Source organism: Psammomys obesus, unplaced genomic scaffold (genome assembly GCF_907164565.1).
Source record: "Psammomys obesus unplaced genomic scaffold, mPsaObe1.curated_primary_1811, whole genome shotgun sequence".
In the NCBI taxonomy this organism is placed as follows: Eukaryota; Metazoa; Chordata; class Mammalia; order Rodentia; family Muridae; genus Psammomys; species Psammomys obesus.
This window is the reverse complement of record NW_026589447.1, coordinates 5,053,916-5,072,354: the sequence shown is the minus strand read 5'-3', so window position 1 is coordinate 5,072,354 and position 18,439 is coordinate 5,053,916. Positions and strand designations below refer to the sequence as shown.

Below are 18,439 nucleotides of genomic sequence, written 5' to 3'. Positions count from 1 at the left end.
TTAGTTATCCTGCCCACAACAGATAGGAGTCAGATATTAGGTAAAGACAGCAGGCTCAGGGGAGTTAGAGATTTTAAAATGATAATACAAATAGAGAAGGAATTGAAGCTCAAATTATATCAATACAGGAAAAAAATCACAGTAAGCAGGAAAAGGAAAATCAAGGAACTCTTTGCATCAAAATTTGTACCTTTGCTCATGGAAAGATCAAGCAGGTGTCAGCTCTAATGGTGAACTTGGTAGTTCTTCCTGACTTGATGAACTTTGAATTTGGAAGAAGAATGTCACTTAAGATTTCTTGAGTGTTGAAACAGACCAAAACAGGTGTGACATTTTCTTTTCCTTGTCAGTATTCAGGTTAGAAGTGAGGTATAAAACATTCATGAGAGAATTGAGGTTTTTCTGTGTGGGCTGGGGAAACAAGGTAGGTACTGACACCAAGTGGTTCAGCAAAGATGTGTTTATTTCTGTTATGTATGACTTTATTTGGTTAATCATTTTGTTCCTATTTAAGACTCAAAAGATAGAAGTTGTGGTAATTTTACATAAGAAAGAATGGCCATTGTGTCAGAGAGCAGGGAATCTTATGAAAGAAGGGGAGATAATAAGACCTGGAGAGGACAGGAGCTCCACAAGGAGAGCAACAGAACCAGAAAATCTGGGCACAGGGGTCTTCTCTGATACTGATACTACAAACAAGGACCATTCATGGAGATAACCTAGAAACCCTGCACAGATGTGCCCATGACAGTTCAGTATGCAAGTGGGTTCCATAGTAATGGGAACAGGGAATGTGTCTGACATGAACTGATTGGCCTGCACTTTGATCACCTCCCCCTGAGGGGGGGACAGCCTTACCATGCCACAGAGGAAGACAATGCAGCCACTCCTGATGTGATCTGATAGACTAGGATCAGAAGGAAGGAGAGGAAGACTTCCCCTATCAGTGGACTTGGGGAGGGGCATGCATGAAGAAGGGGGAGGAAAGGTTGAATTAGGAGGAGAGGAAGAAGGGATTCTTCAAGAGGGATTCAAAGTGAATAAACTGTAATTAATAAAAATAAAAAAATAAGAAAGAATGGTCATTGTGAAACTAAGGCATGAGTGGTTTATACTGACACAGAGCATATATAGAAGCACACAGCTGTACTTAGAGCTGTTTTGCCAGAGAAGAAGTAATTTTTTTTGGGGGGGGGTTAAACATGGCCATGAATTTTACAGACTTCAAATGAGATTAATTTGGCCTGTGTTTTCTATAAATACGGCCAATAAAATTGTGTAGAAACATTTGTTTTGGATACTATGGCTCAGTGTGAAGGCCTGAAGAGAAGGTTGAACACATCTGAGAATTACAGAAATCCTTTCCAATATAAATGTCTAATTCTATATGAAAGATTAGAAAGAACACAATGCAGAGGACAAACAAAGCTCATTGCAAGATACTCAGATAACTTGGAAGTAGCACATGAAAAGAAGTGCTTATCCCAGCTCCTACTGTACAAAGGACCCTTCCTTTTTAAACAAACAATACTATATAATGATTTTCTTCAACTTGTGACTATACTATCTCCATGGGGATACTTAAAAAAACATTACAGTAATAAATGTATAGGATCAACAAATATCAAACTTTAGATTTAAAACATTTATTTTTGTTCCCTGGAACAAACCAAAAACATTTTCTCACTTTGTATGATACCTACTTTGGGGGTTAAAACTTAATCTCTCTTTTTTACCACCCATCTCTGTTTTGTGGGGTATTCAAACCTCAGATCAAATTCTTGTTTATCTGCAAAGCTTCCTAGGCCCTCATCTTGCAATATTTATTTATTCCTGTAGTAATTATCGTGTGCACATCTTATGCCTGCCTCAATTAAGCATTTCCTGGGCCTGGGTTCTTCCCTTTAGTGCAATGTTCAGCTTCTTAGAAATAGATGATACTGTGGTGAACTCTCCTTTTAAACCCTGACTTCTTCCATTGATAGACTGGTAACATAGATGGCTTACTGGCCCCAGGATTCTCTCAGGGCACTGACTCTTGTTAAAAACAAAAACAAAAACAAAAACTAAACAAAAAACTCTTGAAAGGTTTCAGATAGTTGGTGGATATTGAAGATTTGAGGGCCGAGAAGATACCACAAGTACATCAGGACATGAAATAAAGAAAAAGAGAGATAGTGGTGGTATCAAAAATAAAGAAGCCAGATTCACAAACACAAGTATGGTACCAGACATGGTGACACATGCTTGTAATCCTAGCACTCAGGAGGCAGAGGCAAAAGGATCAGAAATTTAAGATTAGCCTTGCTAGCACAGTAAGATGCTGCTTTCAAAATCCATCCAAACAAAAGAGACAAATATCTAACACTTTCATTCATATTTAGAGGAAAGAATGATAAAAGCAATAAAAGGGCACTATGTGAGAAAAGAAGAGAGATGAGTGGGGATGGAGAGTAATTGTAGATAATATCCAGTAGCGAGTAAAAATGATTCACACACATGTATGACATTTTCTTAATGAACTCAATTATTTTAAAAAAATCTAAAATACACAGTGATAAAAATGTACTCTGAGTTTTAAAAATATGTGAAAATTTTAGTGTGATGAAATGCACATCATTTTTCTCTTTGAAGAATTCACTACTAGCAGTAATGTATGGATCTTACATTTGTATGAGAAGTGAGTGTTCCCAACACCTTTTTGACAGCTTCAGTTACCCTGGCTAAGAGAGACCAAACAGCATGCCAACTAGGTTTAAACAAAAAATGAAGATGCAATGTTGGTTTGGTATGACCTGGGAGGAGGCAGGGAAGGAGATGGATAGGATTAAAATATAATATAAAATTCTCAAAGAATTAATTATATAGAAAATAATAACATGTACTATATTATATTATACTAATTATGTGGAGAGAGAGGAAGAGGGAGAAAGGGAGGGACAGAGGGGCTGGTAGAACAGCAATCCTGATCCAGCCTTTGCATATCTGAACCTCCATATCAGAACCCTGACATTTACTTCTTCATATTTTGGTTAAATTATAGAAACCTCATTTTTAACCCATCATCTTTACAACATCCTAAGCCTGTTTGGCTCCTGAAAGCCAGGTTAGCAGCGAGTTGATGTATTTTGAGAAACTTCTAATATAAACTGCTGCAAAGGGATCAGTCTAAAGACCCTGAATTAGTGCCTTCTCCAGAATGGATCTGTGTGATAGAATTGAGATTTACTAATTCCTTCAAACGTGTTTATGTATGTGTCTCATCTCTGTGAGTCACCAAACAAAACACAATTTGCCTCTCTCTGATCAGCTATTAAGTATTAGCCCATCGCCACCATTCCCCCCCCCCCCAGACTCAGCATCCCAGAAACGTTGCAATACCCTCAGATCTGCTTCAATTCTTTCTTGCTTTCTTAGTCTATAATCTGCAGGATGTGTTCAGTTCAAACACCCAGGAGTTTGCTTATCTGCGTCATGGATCCTTTGTGATCTTTGATGACTGGACAATGATGATGAGAGTGATTGTACTAAATTGATTCCTGCTTATGCCTTAATCAGTAATAATTGACATTCTTGAAACCAGGTGTCTTCCTTTTTACTTCCTCTAGGAGAATAGTGGTGTAGCCTCTGGGCAGTAAAGGGTGGCTAGAAAGTCACGAGACTGGCTGTAATAAACAGCAGGATTTCTTAAACAGAGTGCTTGCTGCGTAGCCGAGGTCTCTGAATGCCCTTTCTCATTTTTAGTTCTGATACTTCAACTATTTCCCCCCTGAACTTCTATAATCTATCTATCCCAGTTTCTCTACCAGTCAATTACTGAAATAGGGGTGGCAGATAATAACTAAATGGCACACTATGAAAGACCAGGGTTTCTTCCATCCTTTCTAGAGGGGCAGCTTAGTTGCTCTGGTTGTGACCATAACACCTCTGGAATGGAGCTAAAAATTTCCAAGAGAATGGCTAGTCTGGGACCACCAGTGCTAGAGTGTTTTCCACTGCAATCCTCAATGATTGAGATGCATTTCCCTCTCCCTTCTCCTTTAGATTTTAGCAGCATTGCTATGCAGAAGCTTCCCAAATTCTAAATCTTCCCGAGGGACTCACCCTTTAAACAGCTGACTAACCTGACACAGTCTAATTTCCAAAAGTGTTACTTCCTGGGTGCCGAGAGTGCCCTGTTTCCAGAGGACAGGAGCAGATTTCCCTGGTCGGTGGTATGCAGTTTTGAGGCTAGACAAAGCAGAACATAGTGTTGAGCCCACTCCCAGATGACCCTTTCTTGCTTCTCTTAAACTAAACTTCCCTCTTCATTCTCCAGCTGCCCCCTGCCTCTTTCTCTCTGTGAAACTCCCACATCTGGTGCAGGTCTTTCATATGGATCACTCTCCCCAGGCAGCTGACTGGCTTGGTGTTCCAGATGTGACTGCAGTCTCCACAGTCTCCGTTCAGTACCTGTGTCACAGCTAGCCGGTACCTAGGAGGATGATGCAGAAAAGAAACAGAAAGCAAGGGAAAGAGGAGATGCGGAATTCAAATTATAAGCAGGGCCGTGTTAAAAGAAAAACCTATTAACAATAAATCCAGGCTTCCAACTGCAGGATTAGAAGAGGGAAAGCCAAGAGAGAGCAGCGAAAGGAGGGGCTTGAAACAGGAGCGACAAAGATTTTGCCAGCCTCTCAGACTCCCCAGCCCAGAAAGGACAGGGCGGGGGTTGGGGGAAAATTGAGTCGAGGCTCCCCATTGGCTCCAGAGCGGGCCCCTGGACTTTCTATAAAGGGCAGCTGCAGAAAGCCGTCTCTGCACGGGCTTGGAGCTAGAGTGGCAGTGCCTGACTCCGCCCTGCCTACAGCGCCAGCCAGCCTTGGATGGAAAGACTTACAGACTGATGACTGACTGAAGGCAAAAGAAATTGGGTCGAAATAATCATTGGCAGCATGGAAGAGGATCTGTGCTTGAGCAAAGCCTGAAGCCATCTCCAGTTTGGAGCAGGTGCTGTGGGCACTCTCCAGGAGGAGCGTTTGCAGACAGCTTTCAAAACTGCACTCAGCTGCCCAGCTCTGCGCACTTGCCCACCCTGAGCAGGTCCAGTCTTTTTTTTTTTTTTTTTTTTTTTTTGACTGGTTCCTGGCATTTCTTCCCTCTCCCTGCTCCAGACACGTTGGAGAGCACCTTATCAGTTTTGAGCTACAGGGCACAGAATAGACTGCCTGTTTGTCTGTGGCCTCAACTTGCCCTCTCTCTTTTTTGAGAGCCTCCTGGGCAAGTAGCTCAGGGACCTTGCGGTCCACTAAAGGCACTGGGATGGATGCCCCAACCACAGAATTGCCCCAAGGGGCTTTCCAGAGTCCTGGTACCATGAGCTACGGGGACGAGCTGACTCCAGAAGCTCTGAGTGTACCTAGTGGTTTTGATGACTTGATAACCTCCACCACCTCCCAGGTGCTTCAAGCCGCATCTAAAGCTGCATCTGCGGTGGGGCGTGCTGGCCAGAATGGCATGCTGTCCACTAGGGATAAGTTGCCAGACCATATGCCAAATTCAGGTGACCTGGCCGACACGTCAGGTCCCCTAGATTTGGAAATTGTATCCCAGGATGATCAGGTGCAATTCTGGTTAGTGGTAGGGTACACCATAGTGGTCTTTGCTGCCATCATAGGCAACTGGGTCTTAAACCACATAATTATGAAGTACAAGAGGGTACACACTGCCACCGGCCTCTTCGTTGTCAACATTTCGGTGACCAACATGATGCTTGCTCTTCTCAGCTCTCCCTTTACTATGGTAAGTTGGGGTACCAACGAGGGCAGCCGGGGAGCAAGGCAAGAGCTAAAGTAAAACTCTGTACTTGTAGCAGTGAATGTTGTGGTCAGAGGGAGGGAGAGTTACAAAGGATTGGTTTGGTTTGGACAACATTTTCATAGGAAATAGCACAGAAGCTGAGAAGCATTGAAAAGAGCTTGGAAATGTGTTAGGAAGACTAGCAGGATAGCTGTTGCGTAGCTGAATTTATCTCTTGCCATGGCAGAGAGTGAGAGAGAATTGGGTTGCTCAGGGATGTAGTGGGACCTGTTGCTGGTGAGCTTTGGGTTAATGTGTGAATCCAAGTTTTTTTCATACAGATTAACTCTGTTTCTCCACCTTTCAAATGTTCTGCATGAACCTGAAGATATTTAATATGTTTTTTGATTGATTGTCCTTCCATGTCTTCAAGCAGGGATGTTGTGTGGGAGAAAATGTGATGAGCATGAGAACTGGAGTGTAAAAATATTTCTTTGCTTATTGAGAAAATTATACCAGCAGTTTGTTGAAGCAAGGAGACTTTTTTAAATGTGTGTTTTGAAGGTTTTGAGAGGGATGGACACAGAGTTCCTCTGCATCACCAAACCTTGTCTCCTACAGGTGCGCTATCTGTGTAATTCCTTGGTGTTTGGAAAGATGACATGTCACCTCAGTCGCTTTGCCCAGTACTCATGTGCCTATGTAACTGTGATGAGTATGGCAGCTATTTCTGTGGATCGACATCGGGTATGTGTGTCCCAGATCATGTAAAAGACTCTTCTCTTAGGTGTATGGAGACAAGTAAGGTTACAAATTATCTATAAAGTTTTCCAAGTAATTAGGTCTACATACGTAAGTAAATGTTTATGTGTAATTTGAGGAGATTTTAAGATGATGCAATACAGAACTTCACAAAATCAAATCTAATAAAAACGTGACCATCTTTTCTGTGGTGCAATGGGAACAAAGATGTGGCAATAAACACATGATACGTGTTCTTCTTTGGAAAACATTTCCTGTTTGCTGCATTGCAGGACTGTCTAAAGGATGGAAGAGGGCAGAGACTAATGAATGTGGATGTAGTTTAGGTCTGATTGAGGATTTCTTCTGGAAGCTGGGAGTGAAGTCTATGAGGAAGGATAGAGAAATTGAGTGGGGGTGGATGAAGACAGTCAAGGAATAAATAGCTAGGAGGATGGTTGAAGCTAATTAAAAAGAAGTGAGGCAAGGGATGAGAAGCTGGGTGGACTGCATAGTTGATCATTCAAGAGGGAGAAAGAAAATGAGTAGTATGGGAATAGCAAATGATTGAAGGGTATGTGGTTATATACAGATAGGAGAAGTTATAGAATTAGCTAAGTGGCAGAAAATAGGAGGGAACATTGAGCAAAGGAGCGAGGAAGGAAAGTGTGACGATGAATCAACATGGGAGAGGATGGGAAGATATAAGAAAGGCCAAGGAACATGCCAGGTAGAAGGGTAGATGGGGAAATAGGTGGGGCAGTTTTCTATCCAAATAGAAGGTACAAAAAAAAAATAAGTCATACTACTGGACATCTGTCTACTTTCTAGCCAGAACTGTAGACAGAGAAACAGGAGCTCTAAAGTCAGTCCACTTGGGATTTCTGACTTCTTCAAATGTAGCAGTGTTGTACTTTCATGAAGCAAAATGCCACACGTATGTCAAATGAACGTAGTCCACAAAGCACATCACTACCCACATACCTTCAAGACTTTGTACCCTTTTATCAGAATAGCAGTTTGTGGATGTCTAACTTGAATTTAAATTGTTAAACTGGGTGAGGTCATTTTCTTTCCAGGTGATGCTATATCCTTTGAAGTCCCGGATTAGCCCCATGCAAGGCAATGTTTGCATCATTATCATCTGGATTGTGAGCACCTGTGCTGCTTTGCCACATGCAGTTTACCAGAAGCTTTACCAAGTGGAAATTGGGTAATAAGAATGTGGGAAAAGATGGTGGCTGTTATTCTAACAACCCATGGCCTTGAAAGTCATAAGGAATGCTGTAGGAGTTAGGGGCTAGAATATGTACATTCCAAAATATAGATAGAAAAAATAAACTTCTCTAAACTGTATTTTTTTCATTAGTTTCCCTATATTTCTCATGACAGGTGGTTACAATTTCTATCTTTGAGGCCATGGTTTTCCTATAGGTAAATGAGGAGTCTGAATCAGTTGAATCCCAGGCCTTCTGGTTTTATGATCAATACAGACACAGCACAAATAATAAATACATCTCCACCTTAAGACCTAATTGCCACACAGTTTGATGTGGGCCTTAAGAAAAGACTAAATCAATGATTTTGATTTCTTTCTCTCATAACCTAGAAACACAACTGAGGAATCCGCTTGCCTCCCAAGTTTCCCATATACTTCAAAATCCACATGGAAATACCTTGACCTGGGCACCTTTCTGCTCTTTTTCATCTTGCCTTTGCTGGTGCTGGTGGCTGTCTATGGCCATGTGGCTAAAAAGCTATGGATCCATGATGCTGTTGATGACATCAATATCCACACTTACATCTGCCAGCGTGGGAAGAAGAAGCAGACCCTGAAGATGCTGATGACAGTGGTGCTTCTCTATACTATCAGCTGGCTCCCCCTTAACATCTACCTGGTGCTACTATCCAGTGAATCCATCTCAAGCCACAATGGTCTCTACTTTTTCCTCCACTGGCTAGCAATTAGTAGTTCCTGCTACAATCCCTATATCTATTGCTGGCTCAGTGATAGCTTTCGTATTGAAGTTCAGAAGGTCATTATGGAAATCCAGAAGATGCTTTTAGATAAAATCAGCCGCCTCAGGGGAGAGCATCGCCGACTGAGCTCTGTATCTCATACCCACCCACCTGCTTCTGTGGATCCCAATCCAGGAGTGCCCAAATTCCCACGATTCAAAGATTTTGATGAGCTGCCCAGTCCCCCTCCCTCTCCAGCAGTGGAAATCTCCTTTCTCCACTCAGTGCCTAGAGTTTAAGCTGCCCAGACCGCAATTGACTATCAGTTCTCAAAATATCTAAGGTATTATAAGATTAAAAAAAAAAACAAAACTAGAATTCATTAATTTCTCATGTGTTTACATAGGAGAGAATAATATTAGAGGGATGAGGGTCATGTGAACTAATGTACTTATTCACTTGAATTTCCTTTTCTCTAGTTTTATGCCTGTTCCTCTTTTATGTTTTTTGTTCCCCCTCCAAATCAAATACACTGAGAATATCTGATCATCAGGTATTTATTTCTCTGTCCCTCAAAGGAAATTCTTTCTGAGTTGGGGTTTTTAGAACTCTATCTCTATTTCTGTCCATCAGCCTCCTTTTATGTTTTTGAGACCACCCAGACATTGTGCTTTTCCACAGATAATGCAAGCTTCAGGAGCCCTTTGAGCTACCAGCTATTATTATTTATATTTTATTCAGATTTACAGGAGACTGATTTTACTATTTTGTTCCCATGGAGTGCTAGGAGACTAATGTATCATCTCTGAAGTTTCACTGGGTACTCTGGGAACTTAAGGTATATTGTAAGTGCAAGTGCTTAGTTGTATCTTTTCTCCAGTGGTACTGAGGATGGGAAATGTTACAGATGCCCAGGAATAGATAAAGCAATGAAATGATTCACCCCATGTAATCAGAGTTATTTTCCCAGGTCGCTGTACAATTTAGAAATAACTTCCATCTTAATTCCAAGAAAAATCAAAGTGCCCAAGTTCACACTTCCAAATCCCAAACCTCCTCCATGTTTCTGACTCTACATTTAGTTTCCAACTTTGTTTCATGTAAATGTGTACTTTTGTCTTTCTTTTTCTGGAAAAAGTAGAAAATGTTTTAATTATCCTTGTCTCTTTAGCTTATGGAAAATTTCAACTCAACAGAAGAGAGGAGGAGGAGGAGGAAGAAGAAGAAGAAGGGATACCTCGTCCTGTCACTGCCATTAGTCTGGATACAATGTTATTAGAGTTCTTTGGACAGCATCCATGATTGCATGTATCAAGATGATACCAGAATGAGAATGGAACTTGTGGTCCTCCTCAGTTTCCTCTCTTCTTCTTTGCCTCTTCCTCAGTATCCTTGGCCTCCCCCTGGTCTTTCCTTACCCCTTCCTAGCCTTTGTCCATTTCTTCTTGTTTGTTCCTGTTCCGACTTCTATTCATCCTTCTCCTCTTTCATTTCCTTCTCTACTTCCATCTCTTTCTCACTGTTGTCTTTCTTTCTGTTATAAAAATCTCAACAATAACAAGTTATCCAGTCTCTACTGAGATATCTCCTGGTTGGTAAGGTATGGACAGATTTTTAGGATCAGGAAATGAGGTGATGAGAGTCAGCCTCCAGCTATTCTGTTTTCACTTAGTAAAAAGATGTGGCTTTTTGGGGGGTTCAGAATGTCAAAAGTTTCTAGTAAATGACCATACTTGCTATAGTGTTGTATCCCTTTTTAGATCAAGGACAAATTTGGAGAAAGACATAATTCAAGTTTAAATCACTTTCTTTCCATTGCTTCTTTTATGTGTTCTTTTTATCCTTTAAATCTAATCCATGGCCCCTGTCCTATCATTAATACCCCAATTACAGAACAATTAAAGTATATGAATACATATTTGGAGTAGCTTTAGGCTGAAAACATAAGGGAATCTTATATTGTGATCATTATAAACTGCCAATTCACCTGTGATCTCCTTTTGGCTTTTGTGAGTACTACTTTTGTGAGTAGTGAGCTCTGCTTGTGTGTTTTCCAAACATGCTATGTAAATACTTCTGATTACCTTAAGGACAGATATATGTATTTCCTCTTCACTCACCATTTGGTACAATAGATATTTCCCAGGATAATGGACTGTCTGCTTATGGTTCTGCCTCCCCACATGGAGAAGGCAAAATTGAATTTTGCTTGAGAAACCCATGTTTATTAGAAGCATTGTCCCTAGCTCTGATAGCCTTCTTCTCCAGTTTAGACTTAGGAGAAATTTGGGTAAAAGGGCTTATCGTTGTAAGTTAAATGAATATTGTGCTATTATACTTTAACCAAGTATTCTACCCTTCTTAAGAAAGCACTTCCCCACCCCTATCCCTATTCTATACAAAGAATCAAATTTCTTTCACCCCCAGTAAGGCTTGGAATCTGGAATGTTCCATGCTTGACAGATAATCCAACTTCAATGTCTGCTGCTGACTTGGCTGGTAACTCTACAGACCCAGAACATTATACAACAGTTTTGGTGATTTATGGAAGTTTGACGAGTTAGGCATAGAAACTTCATGTGGGCCTTTGTTTAGACATTTTCCAGCAGCAACTGATCTGAATTCAGTACCCAGCCAAGTCTGAGGGTGCTACCATTGTAAGAAGTTTCTGGCTGAAGGGCTCATTTGGTTGGAACATGGTGCTAATGAGCTCTAGATCCTAGGCTCTAACCCATGTGCAGCCATTTAGCTCTGTGGGTTCGGGCATGGTGCTAAAGAACTGTGGTTACATGGTTTCAATACCCCACGTGTCCTTTTACAAAGACTGCACCACTCACCCTAGCCACTCTTTTACCTAACAACATTTATCAGCCACCTGGAAGGCCCAGGAAAACTGTTGTGTAAATATTACTGCAAAATTTGTTTTCACTTCTGGAGACAACAGTTTATAGTACATCCCTTACTGGCTGTGTGTTAGTAGTGTCAAATAATTAGGAAGACATCACTTTTGAAATGTTTAAATGAACAAAGAGCATAGCAGAAATGACTGACAAGAATAATTGCTAAATTCTCCCCTTTTACAAATTCAAATGCATGTGTTACACGTGTTAAATACCAAGACACTGTATCTCGGTACAAGGTAGGATATTTGGAGAAATGCTTTGACAAGAGTAAGCTCTACATGTAGTCTGTCTGATATTCAAACTTAACAGGGAAATTTGGAGTGGGGAATTCCTCTTTTGGCATAGTTATCTGGGATGCTGGTAATCATGTTTTGGTCACTGTATATGTGACATACACATTCTTTCTCACGTGTTTTGAGCTTATATACTCTTTCAGTGTAAAATTCTGTGTATCTTATGAGTTAAGGTATCTTTCCACACTGTCACATGTAATTCTAAAAATGCATATGGACAGTAGCATAAATATATAAGTACATACACGTATACAGTATAGCATATTAGCACACATAATCTACCACAACTTTCTTGATTCTAAAGAATGTCAAAATATCTAGAGTCTGAGGCAAAGTTTCACTGATGGACATACTGTTGTCATCTACTACACATGGTGAAAAAAAGGAAATACACCAGATACAATCTATATGAGATTAAAAATGACGTTGTTTAGTCTGATACTTCTTCTTCACAGACTTGTATGTGTCTATTTCAAACTTATTTCCCTTATAATAGTGATAGTAATATCTTGTGTGCGACTTTGTATATAATTCTCAAAATAAGATCTTATGATATTTATCAACAAGTGTTCATTTTCAAGATTTTACTCTGCATTGAAAAACTAAACACTGTTGGGGGGGATTATACAAAGTTTCAGCTTCAGATATGTAGTTCTTGCAGTTTAGAATATGCTTGTTAATAAAGAAAAACGGAGTGTTATCTGGCTGCTCAAGGTGCACATGGAGGAAACAGTGTAGATTAGCCTGGTGAGATTTTCATGACTTAATATATGCAGGCCCCAGTGAAAGTAGCTGTGAGCAGATTTATGCAAATTAATGTATGTTAATTGGATTAGTTGAAATGTAACATCTAGAATGAATTTCCTGTTCTTTCGTGATGAGACCTCCTGGAAATAAAGTTTTCCAGTTTATTTTTATAGAAAGATCTTAGAAGGCACTTAATAGAGAGATCCTGTGCCTCATGGCTTTGGATTTACAGGATTTTCCAGTCAGTGGTAGGAAGGCTGTGTTAAAAGTTGGGAAAGTGAATACTGAATTTGTAGTTTTATAAAAGAGGCTGTCACTCCTTTTGTATCTGTAACTTAATGCAGAGGACATTCTGTGTAAAAACTATTCAGAAATAAAAATATCTAAATACAAAAAAAAAAAAACAGAAAAAAAGTCTTTAAACGTAGAGTCTATATTGTAGTTAGTAAAATTTTATCCATCACCTGGGTGAGCAGTATCCCTCCCCCTTGAACTGGAACTGAACTTGATGATACTTTAATGGCTTTCAGCTTTTCAGCTTTGCTCACATGTTTCGTGAAACTATGAAAAATATCCAAAATACATGTACATAGGCGTATTACACACTTGCTACTTGATTCAAACCTAGCAGTGATATGGACTGTGTGGAACTGACACCTTCTGGGAGAAAGACTGTGACACTGTCAAACTCTACTCAAATGACAGAGGAAACGAGGCTCCCTGAAGTGATATTGATGAATTACCTCTTGAAAAAAGGAATGAAGGAAGTCTTACCATGCTACAACAGGAGAATGAACATTATTCCTACCATTATGCTTGTTACTTATTTACTTGTTTCTGTTGCTTTAAATATTATCTACTAATGTTGTTATTTCTCTCTACCCTAATTTAATGTTTGGCTATGTATTCTATACCGAAGAGAGGAAGGGCCAAAGGGGAAGGGGTATTGTGGTTGTAGGGGTATGGAACTAGTAGTAGATTAAGACATATATATTTACATAAATGTGTACTAAATAAAACTATTTGTTCATGCATTCCTGATCTCTTCTTGTAGATCTACTGGGAAAAGGGCAAAAGATGGGGGGGAGACATTTGGGATGGTGGTTACTTGTGATCCTCAGTGGATCATTAGCTAAAGTTAACATTTAAACTTTTCCATGTGATCAACATATGGGCATGAAAGTATAAGTATAAGGTATAACATAAAAGCAAACCCTTTTATCTCTTTGATATAAAAGCTTCAGGGTGAGAAAAGGAGACAATTCGTCTTAGGGGAAAATGTGTAAAAAACACTAGAAGTTCTGATTTTGGAACCAGGAAAGTATGCTGGCATGTTAGTATGAAGGGACGAGTAGAGGAAAAGAGTACAAGAATGGGTATGTCAAGGCCAGAATACTGCAAACCGGGAAGATGCCTCTCTTGGTAAAGCCAAATCCAGAACTTGAAAGTTTATCATTCTTCTAAGTTAGCTGTTCTCAAGCTGTATGTTGTGACCCCTGAATATCAGATATTTACATTATAATCCATAACAGTAGCAATATTACAGTTATGAAGTAGCAACAAAAATAATTTTATGGCTAGGCTTGCCACAACTGTATGAAAGGATTGCAGCTTTAGGAAGGTGAGAACCACTGCTCTAAGCATATTTTGCTTGCTACAACTTAACACAGTAGCCCTTAAAGATTGTAAGATTCTCTTCTGTATGCTCGAATCCTTTAATAGTTGGTAGGCTTATTCAAAGACCCAGTCTATCTCAGATACATTAAAGGAGAACAACAAAAGAATAAACAACATAGAATGCAAAAATCATAAATATGTTTTAACAAATTTCAAGGTCTTACAGTTTTAGGGTTCTAGCAAATTCTAACACCAGGACCAATTCTGTTTATTTTCTGCACATAGTAACTTTTTAGATGCTTGTTCATTTTCTAATGACAGAAAGCAAGAAGGGATGTGAATTTGGGGATGTGGGGATATGGGGAGGATCTGGGAAGAGTTGATGGAGGGGGAGCTATATTCAGAATATATTTTATGAAAAAATGTCTGTTTTGGTAAAAATTATTTGAGATAGTATGGTTGCTTTTTTGAAGATTATTTTTTATTTAAGTCTATATGTTTGTGTTTATGTGTGGGATTGTGCAGGTGAATACGGTGTGAGAGGAGGGCAGAAGAAGGTTTGGGCTAGGTAGTTGTGAGCTCCTAAAATGCTTGCAGGCAACAGAACTGTAGTCCTTTGTAAGTGAAGCCAGTGCTCTTAACTGCTGCGCCATCTCATTAGCCTCATGGTGGTTAATTTTAAATGTTTATTTTCGGAAACTGGTATCACCTGGGAAGAGAACCCGAATAATGAAAAATCTAAATTAGTTTGGCCTATGGAAGACTGTCATGATTGTTGATAGGGTTGAGAAGACCAACACTGAGTGTGGACATCACCAGTTCACAGTCTGGGCCTGGAACTGTGTAAGAGAAGAAAGCTACCTGAGCATTAGCACTGAGCAAACTAGGAGCTTGACTGTATTTGCTTCTCTCCTCTCTTGACAGTGGATGTGGTGTGACCTGTTGTCTAAGGTCTGCTTTTGTAACTTCACGCAGCAATGGACTGTAACCTTGAATTGTAGGCCAAATTAAGTTTTCCCTACCCTGTGTTGTTGTTGTTGTTGTTTTTGTAAGGATATTTTATCACAAGAACAGAAATGAAACTGGGACAGATTAATAACATCAAAATCTAGTTTAACTTAGGTAGCTTTACCAACATTTCCTATTTCCTAGCTTCTGTCCCTCTGCCTTATTTTTGCTTGAAAATTTTTAGAATTTTTAGATATTTTCTGTCACTATAGTAATAAATACTTTACAAAGTCAACCTATGAAGAAAATATATCTTACAAAAATAAAACTTAGTTTTGAATGGTTAAAAATCCAAATGGTAAAATGTATGCTACATCAAAGACTACACTACGGCTATTGGATGGTAAAGAGTGTGGACAGAAATGATCACACTAAAAAAGCAGAGGGTGAGAGAGAGACCTATACTATCCAGTTTCTGGCAAGAACTAATAATCAATCATAGGCAAGCTAAGTTAAATCTTTTCTAAAGGCAATGACTCTACAAAGACCTAAAGGGATTCCAGTAGGTTCTACCTCTTAAGTATTCCTTTACCTAAGCCCCAATCTTTAAATATCCTGCATTTTAGAAACCTTTGAGGGTTACGCAAACCATATCGAAACTCTCAGGATATTGAATTTTTATGCATGTCTACATCGATATTCTTCCTATCCAGTCAACAAATATTACGTATGTTTGCAGGATTTTAACGTATCCTGCCTTTGTAGTCTCCTAAATCAGAGATTCTTAAACTTTTCCCTGAGAAAATTTTCCCTGAGAAATTTTCACACTGTCTCTGGTATGTAGGTACACAAAATGAGCTTGTAAACCAGATTTTACTGATTAGGTGTGAGTTTGCATTTTAACTACATTTTGTTGTTGTTGTTGTTGCATTTTCAGAAGAATTTAGTGTTACCAATTTTTTTCACAACCCTAAAATTTAATATTGTGGCAACATATGTGGTCACAACCTCATTTAAGATATTCTGATTTCTACTCCACTCGGGGAAGTAGGTAAGCCAACTATAGATATTTATTTTTTCCTCTGCTCTTCCAAATCCAATCCCAGTGTCTCACCCCCAGCCTTGCAGCAGACTGACCACCTGCTGCTGTATCAGACCATCCCCTTCACCCAATCCCTAGGGGATCACATAGGTCTTTCTTTCCAAACTTTCCTTTCCCTATTCCTCATTTGATACCAGTCCCCAATTTAAATAGCCATTCCCTAGGAGCCCACAGGCTTCTCAAGCCAGGGAATCAGCCTAACTGTTGATTTTTACCACTCCCTCCTCCAAATCCAGTCCTCCAATCTATCCTCATCTCTGTAGCAAAGCAGATGCTGTGGTTTCCCTCTCCTCTATTCCCTCATCCTCAGCAGATCATGCAGATCATCTCCTCAAAACTTTTCCCCCAGTCATCCTGTAATTTCAACCCCCGACTCAAGCAAGCATCCCCTGGGAAGCTACCATTAAGGCCAAACAGAGAAAAAAGTAGACCAGCAAAGCAGGTAGGCAACCTTCATAACTCCACTCTCCCTCTTCTATTCCATATCCAATCCCTCAGTCTCATCCCCAGTTCTGTAACAGAGCATCTTCTAGTGTATCTCCCCACTCTCTGTTCCTATTCCTCAAGGGACTAAGCAGATACTGCTCAAAAACCCTGCTTTCCTTCTCTCCTATGGACTCCCTTGGTATTCACCACCTAGTCCATCTCCATTGCAATGTGCCAGATATCAATACCTAGGAACTTATTTTACCTCTAGTGTCCACACCTATCAGGATTGAGGAAGAATTTCCTCCCAGGCAACACACTGCCCCCACACCCTTCTAAGAAGCAGAGAGGACAATGCAAACCAAGGAACAATATACTCAACCAGCAAAGATAGGACCAAATATTACTGCCTAACATTGCAATCTTTCCAAACTCAGATGCATAGACACCAGCATAGAACATAGTCAATAATATCCAAGATAATATATCGCCACTAGAGCCAAGCAAACTTACCACTGTAGGCCCCGAGAATTACAAGACAGCTAAAGCACAAGAAAAAGATGTTAAATTTCTTTTATTAATATGATACAAGTCCTTAAAGAGGAAATGAACAAACTCCTTAGAGAAATCAACAAACACTGGAAAGAAATGAATAATAGAATTCAAGACCTGAAGTGGAAATAGAATCAATAAAAACAAAAGTGAAGAAAATCTGGAAATGAAAAAATTAGGGACTCAAACTGGAAACTTAGAGCCAAGATTCACCAACAGAATATAAAAGATGGAAGAGAGAATCTCAGGCATTGAAGACATGATAGAAGAAATAGACACTTTGGTCAAAAGAAATGTTAACCCTAATGAACATTAAAAAAAATCTGAGACACAATGAAAAGAACAAATCTAAGAATAATAAAAACAGAAGGAGAATAAACCCAGGTAAAAGGCACAGGAAATATTGTCAACAAAACCATAAAAATGTTTTTTTTCTAACCTAAAGAGATGCCTATCAAGATAAAAGAAGCATACATAATACTAAGTAGCCTGGAGGAGAAAAGAAATTTTCTCAGCACATAATAATCAAAGCACTAGACATACAAAAGAAATAAAGAATATTAAAAAGTGCAAGGTGTAGGGACCAAGTGACATATAATGGCAGACCTATTAGATTACTACAAACTTCTTGGAGACTCTAAAATCCAGAAGGGTTTATGCAGATATGCTGCAGACTCTAGAGACCACAAACAGTAGCCCACACTAGTATACCTAGCAAAACCTTCAATCATCATAGATAGAGAAAATAAGAAATTCCACAATAAAAGCAATTTGATCCAATATCTATCCACAAATTCAGTCTAATAGAAGGTACTAGAAGGGGGGGGGATCCAAGATGCCAGTGCTAAGAGGACACTCTTTCTGACCAGCAGCATAGTAGGGTCTTCACAGTGACCAGCAGACGGAACTATGGGCCCTAAAACACCATTGATTGTGTTTCCCAGGTGAGAGGAAACCAAACAGTGTGGGATTCAATCAGCTTCAGGTCAACCAACTAAACCACAGAAGAGTTCCTGGGTCTTGCCAGGTGCTTAGTCACAAGCTCAGAGCCACATGCCACTGGCGTGCTATGATCACTGTCCCAGACTGAACTGTGGGCCCCACAACACCAGAGACTGGGATTTCTAGTTGAGAAAAAACCCGACGGTGCAGGAAGCCATCACAACCGACCTTAGGTCTCCCAGATAATCCCTGGAAAAAGACCCAGGTTCTGCAGGTACCCAGAAACCAGCCAGAGCGGGGTGCATAGGCACCAGCAGAGTCCTGCCTGTTTGCCTGAGTCACTGCCCCAGACAGAACTGTGGACCCCAGGGCACCAGGGACTGAGTTTCTCTGTCGGGTGGAAGTCCACAAAGAGGAGAACAGCAGGTCTG

At 39.9% G+C, this 18,439-nt stretch overlaps 1 protein-coding gene across 1 annotated transcript; it reads left to right on the top strand.

Moving 5' to 3' along the window:
• Positions 1 to 4,819: 4,819 nt before the first annotated feature.
• On the top strand, positions 4,820 to 13,449 carry LOC129675054 (G-protein coupled receptor 83-like). The gene is made up of 5 exons (XM_055605129.1): positions 4,820 to 5,781; positions 6,400 to 6,525; positions 7,599 to 7,732; positions 8,129 to 8,821; positions 9,650 to 13,449. Exons 1-4 carry the CDS (start codon positions 5,302 to 5,304, stop codon positions 8,775 to 8,777), a joined length of 1,389 nt encoding a protein of 462 aa, XP_055461104.1. The 5' UTR covers positions 4,820 to 5,301; the 3' UTR covers positions 8,778 to 8,821; positions 9,650 to 13,449.
• The last annotated feature ends 4,990 nt before the right edge of the window (positions 13,450 to 18,439 follow it).

What these genes read in the sequence shown, in the direction of transcription:
- LOC129675054 (XM_055605129.1), top strand. Translation starts at nt 5,302, where the DNA reads ATGGATGCCCCAACCACAGAATTGCCCCAAGGGGCTTTCCAGAGTCCT. An exon ending in TCAGCTCTCCCTTTACTATG is followed by an intron (nt 5,782 to 6,399) that starts GTAAGTTGGGGT and finishes TGTCTCCTACAG; the next exon opens with GTGCGCTATCTGTGTAATTC. An exon ending in TTTCTGTGGATCGACATCGG is followed by an intron (nt 6,526 to 7,598) that starts GTATGTGTGTCC and finishes TTTTCTTTCCAG; the next exon opens with GTGATGCTATATCCTTTGAA.